This window comes from Phacochoerus africanus, chromosome 15, assembly GCF_016906955.1.
Source record: "Phacochoerus africanus isolate WHEZ1 chromosome 15, ROS_Pafr_v1, whole genome shotgun sequence".
Lineage (NCBI taxonomy): Eukaryota > Metazoa > Chordata > Mammalia > Artiodactyla > Suidae > Phacochoerus > Phacochoerus africanus.
The window spans coordinates 29,209,518-29,232,289 of record NC_062558.1 but is presented as its reverse complement, the minus strand read 5'-3'; the positions used below and the strand labels follow the sequence as shown (position 1 = coordinate 29,232,289).

Sequence of the window (22,772 nt, the reverse complement as noted above, 5' to 3'; positions counted from 1 at the left end):
TGCAGAATTTCTCACCATGTGGAGTCTTTATTCTATGCTGCATTTTGATCTGAAAACTGTGAAAAGGTTCTGATTTTACCATTATCATGTTTCAGGTGGCTAATGGCCGCTTTATAGGTTCATTTTATTTTATTTAAAAAAATTTTTATTACAGTTGATTTACAATGGTCTGTCAATTTCTGCTGTACAGCAAAGTGACCCAGTTATAAACATATGTATACATTCTTTTTCTCTTATTATCTTCCATCATGTTCTACTAGCAGTGATTGGATATAGTTCCCTGTGCTATTCTGCAAGACCGCATTGCTTATCCATATAGATTCATTTTATTTATTTCATTTTTGGCCATGCCTGAGGCATGCAGAAGTTCCTGAACCAGGGATAGAACCCCTGCCACGGCAGTGACCTGAGCCCCAGCAGTGACAACACTGCATCCTTAACCACTGGGCCACCAGGGAACTCCTATAGATTCATTTAAAATTAGGAATCAAGTGTTATTAACTGAGTAGCTATTAAGAGGAAGCCGTGCAGCTGTGGAGACAAGGAGACCACCCCCACCCCCACCCCGCTGTGGTGTCTGGCCAGGTGCCCTAGGTTCTGGGAGTGTTTGCTTCTTGAGGCTCTTTAACACACCAAGTCCCTTCTGGGTGAGTCTGAAGGAGGAGATCATCTTAGTTGCTGCATCTTGTGGGTGGTTCAGTCCTAAGCTTCACTGTTACGTACATGGAGCTGTTTGATTCCTGTGGGCAAGAGGGCCACTTAGCCGCAACAGGTCCCCTCGATGTGATGACATTTTCTAACCTGGCACCTGTAGAAATGACATGGAAAACGCTGGAAAATACTGTCTGCTTGTGGGAAACAAATCATTTTCAATAGGTCTACAACCCAGAAGACATTGGCCATTGACCAGAAGAGGCCAAATGCAACATCGGCTTTCTTTTATCTTGGGTAGAATTTTGTCACCAAGCAGGACTAGAGCTCCTGCTCTGCTGGGCCCACTTAAAAGCTTTGGATTAAGCGTTTGGCAACACTTAGTATGTATCTTTGAGACAAAATGTACCCCACAGACATTTAGAGGTCCTGTTAGATGCTGGGTTTCTGCCAAGCCCTGGAATTGAACCAAGTCTTTGAAAACATGGGGTTTGCCAGGCAGGGCGATGGAAAGAATTTCTCAGGAGGTGTTTCCTTGTGTCAGGGTGGTTCGCCTAGAATGTTCTTTTGGGTTGTGCCTGAAGGCAAGTGCTTACGACAGCCCCTGCCTCCCGTACCAGGTGGCTGAACGACTTGGATGAGCTGATGCACAGGCGCGTGAAGTTGCTGGGCGACTGCCTGCTATGCGCCGCGTTCCTGAGCTACGAGGGTGCATTCACCTGGGAGTTCCGGGACGAGATGGTCCACCAGGTGTGGCAGAGTGACATCCTGGAGCGGGCCATCCCCCTGAGCCAGCCCTTCCGGCTGGAGAGCCTGCTCACGGATGACGTTGAGATCAGCAGGTGAGGGGGACCCTGAGCCCAGAGGACCCGGATTGTGGGGGGAGCCCCAGGGGGCGTGGCAGGAGTCCCAGGTGGGGGTGCAAAGCCAGAGGTGCGTGGAGACAACAGGGAGCACCTGGTGCCCTGAGACTCAGAGGTTCCCTATTGGTTCACAACTTGGCCAGAAAAGGCCCCACTGCCCCTGTCACTGTCTCCTCCAGGTGGGGCTCCCAGGGACTGCCCCCCGACGAGCTCTCGGTGCAGAACGGCATCCTCACCACCCGGGCCAGCCGCTTCCCCCTCTGCATCGACCCCCAGCAGCAGGCCCTCAACTGGATAAAGAGGAAAGAGGAGAAGAACAACTTGCGGGTAGGGAGCCGGCACATCCTGCCCCATGTCCTCCCCTTCTTGCCCAGCCCTGCTTGCCCACCGCCCACCACCTCTCCCTGGCCTCTCAGGCCCCCACCTGCCCTGGTGAATCTCGGGGGCGGCTTGAAGCACCGTGAACTTGACACTGCTCTTTGCCTTTGTGTTGCCCTATAGGCTGTGAGCAATGTAGGGCCAAGAGGGTGCTTTGTTCATCTTTGTGTCCCCCCCATACAGTGTGGGCTTGGTGGCCTTAGATTCTTGATCACTTTCTTTTTGGAAGGTGGCGGAGGGGCTCGATTGTAATTCACATACCATAAATCCACCCATTTGAAGCATACAGTTCAGTGGCTTTTACTGTATATTACACACCCAGTTGTGGAACAATCACCAGGATCAATTTTATCACCCCCCCAATGTCATATCCTTTAGCTGTCACCACATCCCCAAAACTTCCATTTTGCCTCCTGTCTCCTCACCACCAACCTCTGACAACCTCGAGTATATTTTCTATTTCTATAGATTTGCCTGTTTGGAGCGTTTCGATGGTACTTTTGCGACTGGCTTCTTTCACTTAGCATAATGTTTTCAAAATCCATTTTCCCTGCCTGGCAAGCCCAACATTTTCAAAGACTTTGGTCAATTCCAGGGCTCGGCAGAAGCCAGCATCTAACACGGGCCTCCATAAGTGTCTGTGGGACACATTTTGTCTCAAAGATGTGTATTAAATAGTAATCACATTGCTTCCAAAGGCTGGATCTGTGCATATTGTAGCATGTTATCAGTTCTTCATTCCTCTTCATGGCTAAATAATAGCCCATTGCATGGATGGACTGCAATCTCTTTATCTACATCAGTTGATGGACGTTTGGGCTGTTTCCACCTTTTGGCTGTTGTGAATAATGCTGCTATGGACATTCATGTGAAGTTTTTTTTTGTTTGTTTGTTTGTTTGTTTTTGCGGGCAGGCGTTTTCCATTTTCTTGAGTGAAATTGCTGGGGCCCAATTACTTTTTGCTGAAATGATAGACAAATTCATGATTGTCTGTTTCAGCTTTTCCTTATTTTTTTTGGTCCTGGCTTCTAGGTATGTACATGGGGGAAGCATCCTAAGTTCAGGGGAACTTCTGCCCCTAAAATTCACATGTAGTTGTAGTTGTAATGGGGCAAATATCATGAATACAAGCATGTTTCTTTTCTTTTCCTTTCTTTTCTTTTCTCTTTTCTTTTCTTTCTTTCTTTTTCTTTTTAGGGCTGCACCCTCAGCATATGGAGGTTCCCAGGCTAGGGGTTGAATTGAATTGGAGCTTCAGCTGCCAGCCTACATCACAGGCACAGCCACGCAGGATCCGAGCCGAATCTCTGACCTACACCACAGCTCACGGCAACACTGGATCCTTAACCCACTGAGCAAGGCCAGCAATTGAACCTGCAACCTCATGGTTCCTAGTTGGATTCATTTCCACTGTGCCACGATGGGAACTCCAGGAATGTTTCTTGATGTCCCTCTTTCCTAAGCCTGCTGGAGAGCTCTGCAATTGCCAGCCCCCTCCTAGTCGCCAATCCTTCTCCTATTCCCATCCTATCTCATAAAGAGGGAGGGTTCAACTTAAGGGGTGAGTGGCTAAATGCATCAATGTAATAAAAAAGGGTGGAGAGAAAGAGAAGAGGAGGCCCCAGGGGCTGAAACAGAGGAAGAGTATTTCCAGATGTTTTGAGGAAAGTGATAAGAAAGCAGTTGTGAGATTTGGAAGGAAGTGAATAAAAGAGGAGAGAAGATTAAAGCAAACTTTTTTTTGTGTGTGGGCTCTGTGTTTGGATCCTTTTTGAGGTCTTCTAGAGATGTAATGAGATTCTTTCCTGATTACTTTTGGCTGCTGATTGGTGCTTTTTCAACAAGAGGCTGCTCAGAGCCTGAACCTCATGGATTTCTGGATTTATACGGGTTACACACCCCACTTCTCTCCCTGCTCTGTTTTCCCCTCTGCCTCCCTTCAAGGTGCTAACATGTCCATGGCCACCTCCAAGACTTTCTCCCCTTCAATTTGGCAAGTGGGCCGATTTTCAACATTGGCTTCCTTTCCCTTCCAGATGGCTTCCTTTAATGACCCCGACTTCCTCAAGCAGCTGGAGATGTCCATAAAGTATGGGACCCCATTCCTGTTCCATGATGTGGACGAGTACATCGACCCTGTGATTGATAACGTCTTAGAAAAAAACATCAAGGTCTCCCAAGGACGGCAGTTTATCATACTGGGAGACAAGGAAGTGGACTACGATTCGAATTTCAGACTCTATCTGAACACCAAGCTGGCCAACCCTAGATACAGCCCATCCGTGTTTGGGAAAGCCATGGTGATCAATTACACAGGTAAAGATGCCCAGAACCTCAGCACCACACTTAGGTGGAGGCCGCAGTCGGACCTCCGGGCTCTTACGGACGTTGTTTTGTTCAGTGAATGATTCTTGTGGTCGTGTCTCACATAGTCAACTGAGCAGTCCCTTGGTCCCTTTAAAAGGCCATGAGCTACGTATATTGAGACGTGCCGAGTCTGGACCATGGGGCTCAGACAGTCACACTTGGAGTGAGGTGAGATCCCTTTCTGTTGAGGCAGGAAGTTATTCTCTATTTGCAGAAGTTTCTGCGCCAGGGTTTGAACCTGTGCCACAGCAATGACAGCACTGGATCCTTAATCTGATGCACAACTCCTCTGTTTGTGTATGTATGCATGTATGTATTTATTTGTCTTTTTGCCTTTTCTAGGGCTGCTCCCGCGGTGCATGGAGGTTCCCATGCTAGGGGTTGAATCGGAGCTGTAGCCACTGGCCTATGCCACAGCCACAGCAGCGTGGGATCCGAGCTACATCTGCGACCTACACCACAGCTCATGGCAATACTGGATCCTCAACCCACTGAGCAAGGCCAGGGATTGAATCCACAACCTCATGATTCCTAGTCGGATTCGTTAACCACTCAGCCGTGACAGGAACTCCTGTTTGTGTATTTAAATGCATGGCGTGCTTTTGGATTTCCCCCTCTTCCTCTCACTTGATTTCTGTTAGGAATGGAACACCACGTCTCACATTTTCTAGGATGGTCACCCAGGTTCCTAGGTAGGTTAACCAAGTTTGGGTGTGTTTTCAACAAGGTGTCCCAAGATGTGGCAGCTTTGGATTTGATTTTAGTCTTCACTCTTGCTGTCCACTCCTCCAGGGAGCAACTTTCCTGCTTTTTGTTTGTTTTTTCTTTTTACGGCTGCACCCGAGGCATATGGAGGTTCCCAGGCTAGGGGTCAAATTGGAACTGCAGCTGCCAGTCTACACCACAGCCACCGCAATGGGGGATCTGAGCCACTTCTATGACCTATGCCACACCTCACAGCAATGCCAGGTCCCTAACCCACTGAGTGTGGCCAGGGATCAAACCCGCATCCTCATGGATACTGGTTGGGTTCTTAACCCACTGAGCCACGACAGGAAATCTGAGTCCCAGGTTTGTTCTGTTGGAATTTTCTACCTGGGGTTTTAGGGTGGTTTTGGTAAGAGAGCTGGTCCTCATGTTCCTGAAATGCTGCCCCTACCCCAGTCGCCTCAGGCACTGCCATATAGGCGAGAAGACACAGTGACCCACTTGTTGCTGGGGACACAGTGGTGAGGTCCTCCCCTTGTCCCCCCACAGTCACGCTGAAAGGCCTGGAGGACCAGCTGCTGAGTGTGCTGGTGGCCTATGAAAGGCGAGAGCTGGAGGAGCAGAGGGAGCACCTCATCCAGGAGACGAGCGAGAACAAGAACCTGCTGAAGGACCTGGAGGACTCCCTCCTGCGGGAACTGGCCACCTCCACAGGGAATATGCTGGACAATGTGGAGCTGGTGCAGACCCTGGAGGAGACCAAATCCAAAGCCATGGAGGTATGAAATGCATGGGAAATGCATCGGGCCTGGAAGGGGCATCCCAGAGGTGTTCCCAGGGGTCCCTGGGCATCAGGTCAGCCTCTCTCAGTCAAGAGCGGTAGAAAACCCAGTCTGAAGGGAATTTATCGGCTTAAAAAACAAGAAAGTCCAGGAGTTCCTGTTGTGACTCAGTGAGTTAAGATCCTGATTGTCTGTGGGGATGCAGGTTTGATCCCTGAACCCACTCAGTGGGTTAAGGATCCGAAATTGCTGCATATTGTGGTGTAGGTAGGTCACAGATGCAGTGTGGATCAGGTGTTGCTGTGGTTGTGGTGTAGGCTGGCAGCTGTAGCTCTGATCCAACCTATAGCCTGGGAACTTCCACGTGAAAAGAAAAAAAAAAGAAGAAGAAGAAGAAGAAGAAGAAGGAAAAAAAAAGAAATCAGGAAAGTCCAGGGATGGCTTCAGGCAGGGCTGGATCCAAGACTTCAAACCTATCATTAGGATTTGGTTTCTCTCCATTGCTGGTCTGGACCTGCTGCTATGTTGGCTTCATTTTCTGCCTCCCTGTAGAGCCAAGCTCCCCTCATGGTCCCAAGCTGGCTCTAGCCTCATGTCCCTTGAGGTTCCAGCCGAAAGAGAAGAGTGAGAATCTTTTCCTGTCCCTATCATAAAGGTCCTGAGAGTCACTTAATTCACATGCCAACCCCAAGCCATTCCTATGGCCTGGTGGTGCTACGTGTGGATTAGCTGGGCCTGAGTTAGACGCTCCTCTCCTGGAGTGGTGGTAGAGCTCCACAGATGAATGAAAGGAAGAAATTGTAAGTCTCTATGGAGTTCCTGTTGTGGCGCATTGGAAACAAATCCGACTGGGAACCATGAAGTTGCGGGTTCGATCCCTGGCCTTGCTCAGTGGGTTAAGGATCCCGCGTTGCTGTGACTGTGGCGTAGGCCAGTGGCTACAGCTCCGATTAGACCTCTAGCCTGGGAACCTCCATATGCCGTGGGTACAGCCCTAAAAAGACAAAAAAGAAAAAAAGAAAAAGAAATTGTAAGTCTCTAAATAAAATCCAGGGACTGTTATGAGAAGGGGGCATGGGAGCAGAGAGTCAAGCCACAAGTATCTACCACATCTGCAAGAGGGTGGGTGCCTGTCCAATCCCCGAGAGCTTTGCGTGGATTTCTTTGCCGCTGCCCACCTCCCCCACCCCCACCTCTGCCTTCTCCCTTTCTTGCCCATTTCCTAAGTCTTGCTGGTTATGGCTGTAAGTGGCGACGTGCAGCCTTTCTTTAGGTATCAGAGAAGCTTAAGCTGGCGGAGAAGACCGCCCTGGACATCGACAGGCTGCGGGATGGCTACCGGCCGGCTGCCAGGAGGGGGGCCATCCTGTTCTTCGTGCTGTCGGAGATGGCCCTGGTCAACTCCATGTACCAGTACTCCCTGATCGCCTTCCTGGAGGTCTTCGGGCTGTCGCTCAAGAAGTCACTGCCTGACTCCATTCTTATGAAGCGATTAAGGAACATTATGGACACGTTGACATTCAACATCTATAACTACGGCTGCACAGGTGAGCACTGGTTTGCACTGGTTGGGACCACTGAGCTCCACGTGTGCACCACAGTGTTCGCCTGTGAGTCTGGATTTCCTTTTTTTTTTTGTTTTTTTTCATGGCTGAACTAGTGGCTTGTGGAAGTTCCCTGGCCAGGCAATGAATCCCTGAGCCATGGCTGCAACCTAAGCTGCAGCTGAAGACATGCCAGATCCTTTAACCCTGCCCCATGCCGGGCTGGGGATCGAACCCTCACCTACGCAGTGGATTCTTAACCCACTATGCCACAGCGGGAACTCTGAATTTCCTGGTCTTATAAGGACACCAGTCAGACTGCATGAGGGCCCATCCTCACAGCATCATTTTAACTTAATCACCTCTTCCAGGCCAAGTACAGTCCACGTTCTGAGGTATTGGGGAGTAGGGCCTCAACTTACAGGGATGAATATTTTTGGGGGAGGACATAATTTTTTCCCTTTTTTTTGGCTGCCACTGTGGCATGTGGAAGTTCCCAGGCCAGGGGTTGAACCCACACCATAGCAGTGACAATGCTGGATCCTTAGCTGCTAGGCCACCAGGGAACTCTTGGGTGGGGGACACAATTCAGCCCATACCAGTTGGACAGGAAAAAGATTGAGGACCATTGTTCCTAAAGGGCTCATTTAAGTAATCAGCCCTCCTGACACTTATAAAGTAGGATTCAAATCACATATTTTGACTTACACTTTTTTTTTTTTTTCCAGGAACACATTTCTTCTGTTAAAAAAAAAAAGGAGTTCCTATTTGGCTCAGTGGGTTAAGAACCCGACATAGTGTCTGTTGGAGGAGGATGAGTGTTAAGGATCCCTCAGTGAGTTAAGGATCCAGTGTTGCTGAAAGCTGTGGTGTAGGTTGAAGATGCAGCTTGGATCCCACAGTGCTGTGGCTGTGGCTGGCAGCTGTAGCTCCTATTCGAGCCCTAGCCTGGGAACTTCCATGTGCTGCAGGTGCAGCCCTAAAAGGAAAAGAAGAAAAGGACTCTAGTGTTTTGCATCTTCCTATCAATAAAAGTCTGTTGGTGGAATGTACTTATTTTACATTAGAGGTTGGCCAAATCTGGCCCCCTGCCTGTTTTTGTAAATAAAGTTTTATTGGAACACAGTCACACTCATTTCTATTCATATTGTCTGTGGCAGCTTTCACAGTACAGCAGCTATGTTGAGTAGTTATGACAGAGACTGTCTATTCTACGAAGCCAAAACTATTTACTCTCTGGTCCTTTGTAGAAAGCTTGCTAGTGCTTCTTTTCGACTGTAAGAACTTTAGCTTCGAGTTGGGCAAACAACCAGCCCCTCATTGAGAAGGTGGCTCTGAACCTCCTTCCCCCGGTCGTCAGTCCCCTCTCCTCTTCCCAAGAGGCCACGGTAAGTGCTGCCCAGAGGCGTGACCATTTCAGATGCGCTCAGAGATGTGCTCGTAGCGAGGGTCACCGCAGCCTGCAGGTTGAGGCAGGACGTGTAAATTGAGCTCCTATTTTTTGCATGCATTCACGGACACCAAATGCCGAGAAGGCTAAAGTCAACTAACTGTGCAGTTGAGGTGTTTCGTTTCATTTCTCTGAAATTTAAGCATGTTGTGCATAAGAACCCCAGTGTTTAAATGAATTTATTTGATCCAGACCCATCTGTTGTTTCTCTTCAGGGTTGTTTGAGAGGCACAAGTTACTTTTTTCTTTCAATATGACTATCAAGATAGAACAAGCAGAGGGGAGAGTCCCCCAGGAAGAATTAGATTTCTTCTTAAAAGGTAATGAATTTGCCTCATTTCATTCTTTCCCAACTCCCTGCACCCACGTTACACAGGCACATGAGTTTATTTGCTAAAACAAGCAACAGCAGAGGTTCTCCTTAAAACTTGGCTTCTAATAGCTCTGCTTTAGTAAGTACTTTAGTTGACAGTTTTAGTCTCAGAGATGGTTCATGTTAACTCAGAGAAACCAGTCTCTGCCCGAAGGTTGCACTGGGGCTGGAAGTCACGCAGCGTTTCCTGGCCAGAGTCACGGACAGTGACTGGGGAAGCTATGCCTTTTGCAAAGTGGGATCCGCCCTCCCCCCGGATGAGAGGAGTCCAAGTTCAGAGCTGCTTACTCTTCCTGGTACGTTGGGGTTGGCTGTTTACTTCTCTTCTCCTGTTGTGGTTAGGAAACATTTCCCTGGAGAAAAGCAAACGAAAAAAGCCTTGTGCTTGGCTGTCTGACCAGGGATGGGAGGATATCATTCTTCTATCAGAGATGTTTCCAGACAGCTTTGGGTCTCTTCCCGATGATGTGGAGAAACACGTGACAATCTGGCAGGAGGTGAGCCCATGCTCCCTTTCTCCTCCTTCCCTTCCCTGGATGTCACTAATCTCCATACTTAACCTGTAGCCTAACTCTTCACTGGTGAGAAGATAAGCCATTCAGAGTGTAGTCAGTGCCCTCTAACTCCCTGGATGGAATTCTCCTTTATCTAGTTCAGTTAGTTTTGTGGGAGAACCATCTGATTGTCCTGTCAATCTGTCTATCTCTACACCCTTCTATCCATCCTTCCATTCAAACATCTATCCTCCATCCTTTCCTCCATCCATCCATGAAATTTTTTGAGCATCTATGGGTGGACCATGTCCCTTGATGGGCACTGAGGACTCAACAGGGATTAAAACTCAGCCCTCCCTTCCTGACATTCATGGTTGGGGTGGGGGGCAGAGAATGACAGAACTGACTAGAAGTGGCCTGTAGATTTCATTGCTCTATGTTCTTTGCTCTTCCCAGTGGTATGACCTGGATTCCCTGGAACAGTTCCCCTTCCCCCTGGGTTATGATGACAACATCACCCCTTTCCAGAAGTTGCTTATTTTGCGCTGTTTCCGTGTGGATCGGGTCTATCGGGCAGTGACTGACTACGTGACTGTAACAATGGGAGAGAAGTAAGTGCGTGGTTTGTGTTTGCTGGGACCTTTCTGTGCGGTAGAGTATCTAACGTTGTCCCCACCTGCACTCACGGAGGGCAGTGGCTGGCCAGCTCAGGGGAGGATTGTCTCTGAGCATGATTCGGGAGCCACTATAGAATAGCACTCACTATTCAAGAGAAATATCATGTGGAGTTCCCACTGTGATGCAGCGGGATCAGTGGAGTCCCAAGTGCTGGGATGCAGGTTCAGTCCCCAGCCCCGCACAGTGGCTAAAGGATGCAGTGTTGCCACAGCTGCGGTGTAGGTCATACTGTGGCTCAGATCTGATCCCTGGCTGCAGAAGGTGGCCAAAAAAAAAAAAAAAAAAAAGAGGAATACAATATGAGCCACATATGTCATTTCAAGTGTTCTGGAATGAGTTCCTGTCATGGCACAGTGGAAATGAATCCGACTAGGAACTGTGAGGGTTTGGGTTTGATCCCTGGCCTCCCTTGTGGTTTGGGTTCTGGCATTGCTGTGAGCTGTGGTGTAGGTCACAGACATGGCTTGGATCCTGCGTTGCTGTGGCTGTGGTGTAGGCTGGCAGCTGTAGTTTCAATTAGACCCCTAGCCTGGGAATCTCCATGTGCCGCGGGTGCAGCTCTAAAAAAAAAAAAAATTTCTGGTAGCCACATTCAAAAAGAAACACGTGAAATTAATTTTAATAACAATTACCATAAGTACATAAAATATATCAATATAGAGCAATATATAAAATGATACTTATCCATAATATGTCATATTTAATGCACATATAAAATTATTGAGATATATTGCATCTTTTTTGTGTGTGTTAAGGCTTAAAAATCTTGTGTGAATTCACACTTACAGCCCATCACAGTTGGGACAAGCCATAGGTCAAGCGCTCAATAGCCACGTGTGCCTGATGGCTACCATATTGGAAGCTCTAGAATGGAGTGCAAAGCCAGATGGCTAACTCAGGGTTACAAACCCAAATATGCCTTCACAGCTGGCAGGTGATAGAGAGGAGTGAGTGAGGCTGGGTGGAGACTGTGATTGGAGAGGCCCCTTAACTCCTGCTGACTGATACCAGGTGGCAGTGGGGACCCAGATCCTCGGACTCTTCAAAGGAAGCTAGAAATTTGGATTTCCACATGCACTCTCTCAATCCCTACGTGTTGGCAACTATTTTTTTTTAAAATCACGAGATGTGGGCCATTTAGGACACATCTAAAGGAACTGCTGGTATGGGATCTCCGGGTTCAGTGCCACCTGCAAGGCACCCCCCACCCCCCATCAGGAGGCACTCAGGTCATACGGGGCTACTAAATCTAATCTGAATGGACCAGGCTGTGCAGAGGGGTCCTTGTCACTCAGGGGCTTCCCATCCAGAGTGTGAGAGGTGCATAAGAACTGGATTCTATTCTGTAGATGGGTTCATCTGTGCCATATTTTAGACTTCACATATGTGATGTCATATGGTATTTGTGTTTCCCTTTCTGACTTACTTCACTTAGTATGAGAATCACAGGGAACTATATCCAATCACTTGTGGGAGAACATGGTAGAAGATAATGAGCAAAAGAATGTACATATATGTATGACTGGGTCAATTTGTTGTAGAGCAGAAATTGACAGGACATTGTAAATCAAAGAGTGATATCAGAGGAACAGTCAGAAGGTTCTGGGTACCAGGGGACAGAGCACGGGTCCGACCCAGCTAGCCCCTGCCTGGAGCTGTTCTCCCAGGAGCGTTTTCCAGTCGGGTTTCTTTCCCCAGGTATGTGCAGCCCCCGATGATCAGCTTTGAAGCCATCTTTGAGCAGAGCACCCCCAACTCTCCCATCGTGTTTATCCTGAGTCCTGGCTCTGACCCTGCCAGTGACCTTATGAAATTAGCTGAGCGCAGTGGTTTTGGAGGGAACCGCCTCAAATTCCTTGCCATGGGTCAAGGTCAAGAAAAGGTAAATTGTTGCTGGAAGGAACAAGCCCTAAATGCAGGTGAGGTCCCGGGCCCTGTTAGTTTCCCTGAGTTCCGATCCACACGTGGGCTCCATGCATTTCTGGTTTCCGGAGGAGCAATGGAATGTTCCACCCATGTGGATAGTAGTATAGTTTTAGATCTAGCTCTCTGTGATTGCCTGACCTTGCTGCATTGTGAGGTTCTGCTGTTCTCAAAGTCCTTTCACACACACTCATTATCTCCCTCGGCCTTGGCATATGTAATACCAGATGCTATAATACTTCCAGAGGAACCATAGGCAGAACACTCTGCCTACTGCTGATCAGAGCTGTCACCGCCCCAGTGGCAAGGCCAGGGAACTGGTCAGGGTACAGGTGTCCAAGGTTGGAGCTCTGGGGACTGAGGGAGGCCAGTGAGTGCAGTCCAGTGGATGTGGGCGGCCCTGGAGGAATCCTAAAGGATTGTTCGTTCGAAGGCTCCCTCTGTAGCTCCTGGACCGCTGGCTCCTTTGTGGTTTCTGCTGCAGAGGCTGCTAGTTTTGTGGGAGTTTGAGGGGAGGCTCTGGGGAACACACGGTGCTGTGGCTCTGGGACACCAGCTCGTCCCTCTCTCGCCTGGGGGCAGGTGGCATTGCAGCTCCTGGAGACGGCAGTGGCTCGTGGTCAGTGGCTGATGCTGCAGAACTGCCATCTCCTGGTCAAGTGGCTGAAGGATCTGGAGAAGTCCCTGGAGAGGATCACCAAGCCCCACCCCGACTTCCGCCTGTGGCTCACCACCGACCCCACCAAGGGCTTCCCCATTGGGATTCTGCAGAAGTCCTTGAAGGTCTGGCTGCGGGACCCCAGCTCAGTTCCTCAGCTCACTCCCATTCTGCTGTGGGTGTATGTGTGTGTGTGTTTAGAAGTAAACCCAGGACTGGATATAGTTGGAACCCCACGGACACCCCCTTCCCAATTCCATCTCTCCTTCCTTCAGAGATAAGCACTGTCCCAAACAGGAAATTCCCTTTTTTTTTTTTTTTGGCTGCTCATGCAGCATGCGTAAGCTCTTGAGCCAGGAATCGAACCTGCACTGAGCAGTGACAGTAACCAGAGCCACAACAATGATGCCAGGTCCTTAACCCGCTGAGCCAGCAAGGAACTCCAGCACTGTCCTGAATAGGGTGACAATTATGAGGTGACAGTGATGCCTCCCAGGCCCATGCTTTCACTTCTGCATGTACCAAAACAATTTCTGGGTTAGTCTTCATGGACCTCACATTTACTAAACCTCCTTTTCATCTCTAATGACCGGCCCACCCACAGCCTGCAGGACTCGGAGGCTTGTGTGCAAAAGTTTTGAGGGGTTGACATGTCCTGTTTAATTTTGTCTCCAGAGACATTTGGGGGAAAGGTTTTGTGATCTCTGTGTCTCTTGGACAAGGAGAGGGAAACTTAACTACTTCTATATTACATTTGAGGATCTCATGGTTCAGAGAGGGATTAAAGAACCTTCCTGGGGTTATTAAGGAGAGAGCTGGAACAACATCCAGTCTTTTTGTTGTTTGGGGTTTTGTTTGGCCTCACCCTCAACATGTAGGAGTTCCCAGGCAAAGGATCAAACCTGAGCCACAGAAGTGATAACGCTGACTCCTTAACCATTAGGCCCCCAGGGAACTCCTAACCTCTTTTTTCTTTTTCTCCTGCAAATGCAATACGTGGAAGTTCCCCGGCCAGAGACGGAACCCGTGCCCAAGATTGTGGCAAGGCCAGATCCTTAACCTGCTGCACCACTTGGGAACTTCTGTGACCTCTAGTTTTTTTTAACTCACTCCTGGACCCTTGGCTTTTGCTATTCGGGGAATAGGGAGGACGGTTCTGTAAGGATGCAGGGAAAGCCAAGACGCCTCCGTCTGCACACTCTTTCTCCAGAGTCCTGCTGGGGGGTCCAGGCTTCCCATCACGATGAGGCTTCTCTCCCGGCAGGTTGTCACCGAGCCACCCAACGGGCTGAAGCTCAACATGAGAGCCACATACTTCAAGATCTCTCACGAGATGCTGGACCAGTGTCCGCACCCTGCTTTCAAGTCCCTGGTCTACGTGCTGGCCTTCTTCCACGCAGTGGTGCAGGAGAGGAGGAAGTTTGGGAAGATCGGGTGGAATGTGTACTATGACTTCAACGAGTCTGACTTTCAGGTGAAGATGCAGCTGCTGCCTCCCCAGGGAGACGCACCCCCGCCCTTAGTTGTTTCCGCGCAGGCTTTCAGAAAAGAGTCAGAACACGAAGGACTTTGTGCATGTGTGATACCCAGGCCTGTGCCTCCTCTTTTAAGGTCTGCATGGAAATCCTGAACACCTACTTAACAAAAGCCTTCCAGCAGCATGACCCTCGGATCCCGTGGGGCAGCCTCAAGTACCTAATTGGAGAGGTAGGAGCCACCTGGGGACCCTCTGTGGGCTGCCCCACCCCAGGCAAGCTGGGCTGTGGTCTGGTGCCCCTGGTCTGTGGTCCCTGAGGCCTCTGGGACTCTTCTCTTGCACTGCTGCCCATTCGTCCACTGAAGGCCCCTGGGTCTCTGTGAATACCCCTGGGTCATCACTCGTTATTCTTTGTCCTAAGTGAGTGACCTTCACCTCTGGGTTTTAGATGCGTCACCGCAGGAGTCATACTCCCCACCTAGGATGCCTTAGGCTTGTCCTTGCAGCCGAGCCCCTGTTCAGCAGGACTGGAGGTCCACTCTGGTGGCCATGACCTCATACAGAGCTCCTGGGAAAGCTTCCCCTGCAGCCAGCATGTGGCTCAAACAGCCGTATCACCACTGCAGAGACCAAAGTGGCTGCCGGCTTCTTGGGTTGTCTTGTTTGCCTGCTCCCTCTGTCTGGGGCAGTTTTCTAACTGCACACTGGCTCCCAGCACATCATAGGAACTGCTCCCGTCTTGGGCTGTATGAGTCTGCACACAGGCCCTCTTGTGCATAGTGGCCCAGAGGTTGTTCGAGCTGTGTGCTGTGACCAGGCAGCCAGAGTCTCACCAAGGGTGCATATGGCCGTGACTCGGGGCTGTCCGCTGGGCCTGGGGCCTTGGGGTCCTCCCTGAAGGTGCTGGGTCCCACCAGCTCTCACTCCCTGTCACGTCAGGTCATGTATGGAGGACGGGCCATCGACAGCTTTGACCGGCGCATCCTGACCATCTACATGGACGAGTACCTGGGGGACTTCCTTTTCGACACTTTCCAGCCATTCCATTTCTTCCGGAACAAGGAGGTGGACTACAAAATTCCCACGGGTGATGTCAAGGAAAGATTTGTTGGTGAGATATCTCAGATCGTGGTTTTGTTTGTTTGTTTGTGTTTTAACCAATCTACATCTATTTATTCTACATTCTACATTTATTCTACAGGCTACATTCCCTGACAGGCATGTTCCTTCATGCCTGGGGGTACATCAGGCAATACAACAAAACCCTTGCCTTTTGCACCTTGTCTGTAGTTTACAGAAGGGAGGAAGATAATAAATCTAATAAATATGTACATTATATGGAAATTAGAAGATGATAAATGTTATAGAAAAAGCAGCACAGTAGGAGTTCCCATTGTGACTCAGTGATAACGAACCCGACTAGTATCCATGAGGATGAGGGTTTGATCTCTGGCCTCGCTCAGTGGGTTAAGGATTCGGCATTGCCGTGAGCTGTGGTGTAGGTTGCAGATGCAGCTCAGATCCGGCGTTGTGTGGCCGTGGCGTAGGCTGGCAGCTACAGCTCTGATTCGACCCCTAGCCTGGGAACTTCCATATACTGTGGGTGCGGCCCCAAAAAGACAAAAAAGGAAAAAATGGCAGGGTGAAGGAGCTAGGGGAGCTGCTGTTTTAAATTGGGTATCCAGGGTAGACCTCCCCGAGAAGGGACAACTGAGCAAAGATTTGAGGGTGAGACAGCAAGCCACCCAGGTATCTGGAGAAAGAAGACTCAGGAGCGAAAAGAGTCAGTGCAAAGGTAGGCCCTCAGGTGAGCATTTGCTGAACAAGTCGTGAGAGTCAGGAGATGTGAGACGCAGGGGCCGTGCCTTCAGTTCTAAGAACTTTGGCTTTTACTCTGGGTGAGATGAGTAACCATTGGACAGTTGTGTCCAAGGTCTACCAGGGCAGTCTGGTACTGGAGTCAGTGCTCTCAGGATAATAGAACCAGTGGCCAAACGGCAAGCGCCCTATACAGGCCAGCTCACTACTGTGGCTGCCACGATGCTCTCACTTAAACCCCGCTCCAACCTACTGCCCTCTAGTTTCCCGATTCCTGGGCTCTGTAACCAATTAGTCTCCACGTAGCGCTTCCTCAGCTACAGATTGCCCAACTCAAGCCTGACTTGTGTGTTTGAAATGTTTTATTCTAAGGGAGCCCATCCTGTTCTGTTTTCTGTGGTCGGCTTGATGGTTCTTCTGAGCCCACTCCTGGTGGGGACCCTTGGGCTGGTCAAGGTTGTTCACTTATGCCTTTTACGGGGGCCCAGAGGGCTCTTCCTGGCCTCAGAGCTGATGGCGTTAGTTCAGACTTCCTGTCCTGGAATGATGATAAACAGATCAGATTCTCCCTGGAAGGATAGAGTGGTCCCTGGGACAGTCACTGAGCCCTTTTCATAAAAGATGCACATAAAGCTGGACTGGGCGTTGTGTGGAATCCCTATATTAATTAACTAATTAATTAATTACTTTTTTGCTTTTTAGGGCCGTACCTGTGGCATGTGTAAGTTCCTGGGCTAGGGGTTGAATCGGAGCTGTAGCTGCCGGCCTATATCACAGCCACAGTAATGCCAGATCCGAGCTGCGTCTGTGACCTACACCACAGCTCACGGCAATGCTGGATCCTTCACCCACTGAACAAGGCCAGGGATCAAACCTGTGTCCTCATGGATACTTGTTGGGTCCATGCTTGCTGAGCCACAACAGGAACTCCTGGAATTCCTACTTTTTAACACGTCACCTTCTAAGAAGTGGAAAGTAGGTCTAAGGTATCTGGGCATGTTGGGGCTGTGGGCCTCAGAAATTGGGGGTGGCAGGGTGGTGTAACCTCTGTTCTGTCTGATTACAGAAGCCATCGAGGCCCTCCCACTGGCCAACACGCCCGAAGTGTTTGGTCTTCACTCCAATGCTGAGATTGGATATTACACTCAGGCGGCTCGAGACATGTGGGCTCACCTGCTAGAGCTTCAGCCTCAGACAGGTACCGTCCACCGCGGAGGGCGGGGCTCACTGGGTTGGGAATGGAGGGACTTGGCCCCAGCTGCTGGTTTGGGTTCTGACAGTTTCCATATGGCCAGTGCCTCTCCTGGACCGGAAGGTGCAGGATGCCCCCATCTTGCCCTTGGGTGCCTTGCTCTCGCTGTCTCTAAAAAGTGTCCTGCTTTCAGGGGAGTCCAGCACTGGCATCAGCCGAGATGATTACATTGGCCACGTGGCCAAGGACATAGAAAACAAGATGCCCAAAGTCTTCGACTTGGACGTGGTCAGGAAGCACCTGGGGGCGGGCATCTCCCCCACCTCAGTGGTGCTCCTGCAGGAGCTGGAGCGCTTCAACAAGCTGGTCGTCCGGATGTCCAGGTCTCTGGCTGAACTTCAGAGGGTAAGCCTGTTGCTCAAGGGCAGATGCCTGCCTCAGGGTAGCACCCAGTTTCCTTGCCTGACTGCTCGTGGTTCTGCAAACAGGCTTTGGCTGGAGAAGTTGGCATGAGCAGCGAATTAGATGATGTAGCCAGGTCACTCTTCCTGGGGCAAATCCCTAATATCTGGAGAAAGCTGGCCCCAGACACCTTAAAGTCCCTGGGAAACTGGATGCTCTATTTCCTGAAGAGATTCAGCCAGTACACGACATGGGTGAGTGAGAGGGCATCATTGCTTGCTGCTCAGGGTTCAGCCTGGACCCCCTCAAACCCCCACCCCGACTCCTCCTGCCCCTAGCAGCCCCTCTGTCAGTAGCTGATTGGGTGTTCTGGAAATGGTCTCCGACTCTGCAAGCACATCTGTATTTTTGTCCCTTCTCTCTCTCTTTTTAAAAAGCATACTATGCACAATGTGATTTATTCATCCAAGAGTCTGTTTTGGCGATTGTTCCATCTAAGTACATCTAGATCTCATTCTTTCTGTTCCAGCTCACAGGTATCCCACAGCCTTTCCCTGATGGATATTTAGGTGGTTACCATTGGAGGTTTTTTTGGGGGGGCGGGGGAGTTGCTAGTACATAACAACATTCTAGTGCACATGCCTTCTGCTATTCATATCACTATATTCCATGGACAAATTCCTACCATGAGAGAGTTGGGTCAGAGTGTGTGCATTTTAAATTGACAGCTCTTATCAGATGGTTTTCTAGGAAGCTGAAACCACGATGTACAAGAATGATTTTTTCCTCACCTCTCTGCACCACAGTGTGCTCTTAATATTTTGGCTCTTTGTCTCCCTGGTAAAGGAAAAATAACAAGCTCAGCTTTTTTTTTTTTTTTTTTTTGCTTTTTTGTCTTTTTAGGGCCACACTCGTGGCACATGGAGGTTCCCAGGCTAGGGGTCGAATTGGAGCTGTAGCCTCCGGCCTATACCACAGCTCACAGCAACGCTGGATCCTTGACCTGCTAAGCAAGGCCAGGCATCGAACCTGCAACCTCATGGTTCCTAGTCAGATTCGTTTCTGCTGCTGTGCCATGATGGGAACTCCACAAATATTTTTGATGTGCATTTCTTTAATTATGGTGTGGCTGAGTGTATTTTACATGACTACAGACATTTTGTGGTTTTTTGTGAATTGTCTTTGTATCTTGATTTCATTTTTATTAAATTCTCCACCTTTTCTTTTTCTTTTCAGGGGCACACCTGCAGCATATGGAGGCTTCCAGGCTAGGGGCTGAATCGGGCTGCACCTGCCAGCCTACACCACAGACACAGCAACGCCAGATCCCAGCTGCGTCTGTGACCTACACCACGGCTCATGGCAATGCCAGATCCTTAACCCACTGAGCGAGCCCAGGAATCGAACCTGCATCCTAATGGATACTAGTTGGGTTCCTAACCTGCTGAGCCTCAATGGGAACTCTGAGATTTCCACCTTAAAAAAAATTTTTTTTGTTTTGGCCTTACCCACACCAGGGGCATGTGGAAGTTCCTGGGCTTGAGATCGAACTTGTGCCACAGCAGTGACCAGAGCCACTGCAGTAACAAAGTAATGCTGGATACTTAACCTGCTGCTTAAAATTGATTTTTAAGAGCTTTTTGTACATCAAGGAAAATAACCCCTTTGTGAACTGCTGACGTTGCAGATATTTCCCCAGCTTGTCATAAGTTCTTCAGTTTTGTGGTATTTTTTCCATAGGAGGGTTTTCATTTGAATGTAGTCAAACAGATCAGTCTTTTCTTATGGCTTCTAGGTTTTGTATTCCCCACTCCAAGATTCTGAAAGCAATCAATGGAGATTTGCTTTTATAGTTTTTTGGTTTTATTCTTTTTATGTTTAAATTTTTGCTTGATCTGGAGTTTAGTGGTCCATCTTGTTTTTCCCAATGGGCCGCCACAAAAACATCGTCTTTGTGTCACTAAGGTGAATTACATCTTTTATCATGAGCTCAGCTTGGGTCAGCTTTGACCCTGGCATTTGATGGCTCCCACCAGCTGCCTTCCCCTCGCTCCAGGTCACCGAGAGCGAGCCCAGTGTGATGTGGCTCTCAGGGCTGCACATCCCAGAATCCTACCTCACGGCCCTGGTGCAGGCCACCTGCCGAAAGAATGGCTGGCCACTGGACCGCTCCACCTTGTTCACCCAAGTGACCAAGTTCCAAGATGCAGACGAAGTGAATGAGCGGGCAGGACAAGGTACGGCTAGCTCCCTGTGGATTCACAGCTGCTCAGGGAAGGCTCAGGGAGGGTCTCCCTCCCTGAGCTGGCCCTGATCCAGAGAGGTGAGCCTAGCATGGGCCCAGAAGGGCCAGGCATGTTTGAAAGTCAGACTGCTACAAATCCTGGCTGTGTTTGGGTGCTACCCACGTGGGTCTTGGCGTCTCCAAGGGTGAGTATATACATTTCTCATCCAGTTTCTGGGCTGATGTCAGGGGAGAGCTAAGCCACTCACCCTGCTCATCTGTGGGAAGTGGGCTCCTAGGTTAGAAATAGCTTTTGCAGAGAACTGGATCGCCAGCCAAGTGGCTTTCCTGGAAACTATGAGAGCCCAGGGGTGTGGGAGCCTGAGAGCAGGACAGACTAGGTTGGAACCATTCAATTGTGCTATAACCTCAGGTCCCTTAGACGCTGGTTACAACTATGCAGACTGCGCCTGGAAACTGCTTTTTTCCTGGGTGCATTTAACTAGGAGCACCCAAAGCCCTCTTGAGCTAGCCTGGGGGAGGGGACTTTCAGGGAACATCCAGAAACACTCAGTCCTGGCTGGAGGCCAGTGAGGTCTCAGAGGGGCTGGCAGTGCTGGGGCCTCCACTCTCTCTGGGCTGAGCGGCAGGGCTCTTCTCTGCTCCTCCTCCCCAGAGACCACTTTGTCTGCAAGGCTTTGACTCCCTGCTCCACAGTCACTTGGGCTCTGGGGGCCTTGGGGTTGCAGTGGTGCCAGCTGATTCTGGGGGCTTCATCTTTGTAGCCTGGGAGCCCAAGGCTGTTAAGTCTGTGGGCCTGGATGCCAAATTGCTGGGGAGAGGCGACCAGTCCTTGTTCATGACACTGCGGCCCTAGGGAGGGTTGTGGGGTTTGTGGGGTGTCCCATCTGGACTGTTCCTCTACAAAGGAAAGGGGGCAGGGTAGAAACAATGGCTTCCTCTGCTGTGTCTAGGGAAGGAGAATGAATTAGTTACCTTTTTGTCCGAAATGCACTTGCTAGAGCTGCTGCACAGTAGAATGGCAGATGCCCCCATGTAAGTCCTGCTCTCTTCCCGGTGCCTCTAGGATGCTTTGTCTCAGGGCTGTATCTAGAAGGTGCTGACTGGGATATAGAAAAAGGATGTCTTATCAAGAGCAAACCCAAGGTGCTGGTTGTTGACCTGCCCATCCTGAAGATCATCCCCATTGAAGCGCATCGTCTCAAACTGCAGGTGAAAGCCCAACGACTGTCCCCTTTCCCCTCTTTCTCTGACTGGAGTTTACACCAGGTGGTTTCCAATAGACTCGCCTTTCAGTACAGGTGCCGCCTGTAACCTTTCTTGTGGGGGGGACGGGGGGAGAAGCCTTTGAGTCATGTTGGGGGAAGTGCATGCATGTGCATGCATGTGTGCAGCGCCTTCCATGGGAGGCCGGGATTCAAAGTTGGAGGCTGTGGTCAGATCAGCTTCAGGAGGGGCTCCTCCCTTCTTGTGAAATTTTGCGGGCATGGCTGGGATCAGACGGTAGTTATGCCTGGTGTGGACAGCAGGGGCCTCCTGCTCTGCCTGACCTGCTTTTCATGAGTGTCTGCAGACACCGCTCTTAGACTGGCTTTCCCCCTCCCCTGGGGACGAGGGCCCTCTGCCCACGTGGGCACCTCACACCCCTTTCCTGTGCAGAACACCTTCCGGACGCCTGTCTACACCACCTCCACAAGAAGGAACGCCATGGGGGTTGGCTTGGTTTTTGAAGCAGATCTCTTTACCACAAAGCACATTTCTCATTGGGTCCTGCAAGGGGTGTGCCTCACCCTGAATTCTGATTAACCCTCGGGGTGAAGAACACGGCACTGTGCATTATGTCTTCGGCTGGTGATGGATGTGCTGGGAATACAACTGACCATCATCTGTCATTTCTCTGGAGGCAGGAGAGGGATTGACACTGACTTTCCATTTGAAACCAGCTATTTTAATCTCTTATGTTAACTTGAATAGTTAAACTATTTTTTTAAAGGATTCTGTGTATTCAAAAAGTAAATTCAAAAAGAGCATTTTAAGGTATGTTGAATTTTCTTTTCTTCTCAGAGGAAACACTTCAGCAAAAATGCCCAGCATTGTCAACGACACAACTGAGATTTCTAATAATTTGACAATTCAATAAATTGTCAAAGGTGTTTTTTTGATAATCCAGGTCTGTTGCAGCAGATGCCTCTTTTGAGCAAGAGCCGTGTGCTAGAGTGTGGGGTAGAAGGCAAGGCTGCTGGGCAGGGTCAAGCAGGGACCGCCTGCCAGGAGCAGAGGTGGCCAGAGTCACCCATAGACTCCCCCTTCCAGAACTCTCCTGCCCAGCTCCTCTGGCACTGGCTACCAGCATGCAGGTGAGGATGCTGAGCCTGGTGTTTAACTCCTGCATGAGCTCCTACCCGCAACCTGCCTGTCTGTGCGGGTTGGGTGCAGACTTAGAACTTCCAGGATCAGCGGCTACTGGGCTGGTCTGGAGCCCTGGCCAGGCAGGCCTTGCTGGAGGTAAGAAGCGGCTCTGCTCTGTGAGGGAGGGATAGGGCTGAGCTGAGCGACAGTGTAAGACAGGAGGGCGGGGCTAACCGCGGGGAACAGCGGCTTTTGCCAGAATCTCGGAAGTGCAGAACGTTCTATGGGACAGTTCTGGGCAGTGAGAGATTAACAGGGTACCCCTCTTTGTGGAAGGGAACCCCCACCCAGAGCGGGGCCTACCCCTGGGTGAGCTCACTGTCTGAGCGGCAGATAGTTCTCTCCCCTCCCACTTGTCTC

At 49.9% G+C, this 22,772-nt stretch overlaps 2 protein-coding genes across 2 annotated transcripts in view; one reads left to right on the top strand and one right to left on the bottom strand.

Moving 5' to 3' along the window:
- Positions 1 to 22,027, top strand: part of DNAH10 (dynein axonemal heavy chain 10) — a 158,618-nt gene extending 136,591 nt beyond the window's left edge. The window contains exons 61-79 of the mRNA XM_047759974.1: positions 1,272 to 1,493; positions 1,694 to 1,841; positions 3,929 to 4,208; positions 5,517 to 5,746; positions 7,023 to 7,296; positions 8,959 to 9,063; positions 9,459 to 9,613; positions 10,067 to 10,221; positions 11,987 to 12,170; positions 12,794 to 12,994; positions 14,134 to 14,343; positions 14,481 to 14,576; positions 15,286 to 15,457; positions 17,231 to 17,362; positions 17,550 to 17,761; positions 17,845 to 18,012; positions 19,815 to 19,995; positions 21,070 to 21,215; positions 21,663 to 22,027. Coding sequence (XP_047615930.1) covers positions 1,272 to 1,493; positions 1,694 to 1,841; positions 3,929 to 4,208; positions 5,517 to 5,746; positions 7,023 to 7,296; positions 8,959 to 9,063; positions 9,459 to 9,613; positions 10,067 to 10,221; positions 11,987 to 12,170; positions 12,794 to 12,994; positions 14,134 to 14,343; positions 14,481 to 14,576; positions 15,286 to 15,457; positions 17,231 to 17,362; positions 17,550 to 17,761; positions 17,845 to 18,012; positions 19,815 to 19,995; positions 21,070 to 21,215; positions 21,663 to 21,809 — 3,418 coding nt within the window. The 3' untranslated portion in view covers positions 21,810 to 22,027. The remainder of the gene's footprint in view (positions 1 to 1,271; positions 1,494 to 1,693; positions 1,842 to 3,928; positions 4,209 to 5,516; positions 5,747 to 7,022; positions 7,297 to 8,958; positions 9,064 to 9,458; positions 9,614 to 10,066; positions 10,222 to 11,986; positions 12,171 to 12,793; positions 12,995 to 14,133; positions 14,344 to 14,480; positions 14,577 to 15,285; positions 15,458 to 17,230; positions 17,363 to 17,549; positions 17,762 to 17,844; positions 18,013 to 19,814; positions 19,996 to 21,069; positions 21,216 to 21,662) is intronic.
- The window catches only part of CCDC92 (coiled-coil domain containing 92), a 28,164-nt gene continuing 26,379 nt past the window's right edge, over positions 20,988 to 22,772 (bottom strand). The window contains exon 7 of the mRNA XM_047759958.1: positions 20,988 to 21,106. Within this exon, the coding sequence (XP_047615914.1) occupies positions 21,093 to 21,106 (14 nt within the window). The 3' untranslated portion in view covers positions 20,988 to 21,092. The remainder of the gene's footprint in view (positions 21,107 to 22,772) is intronic.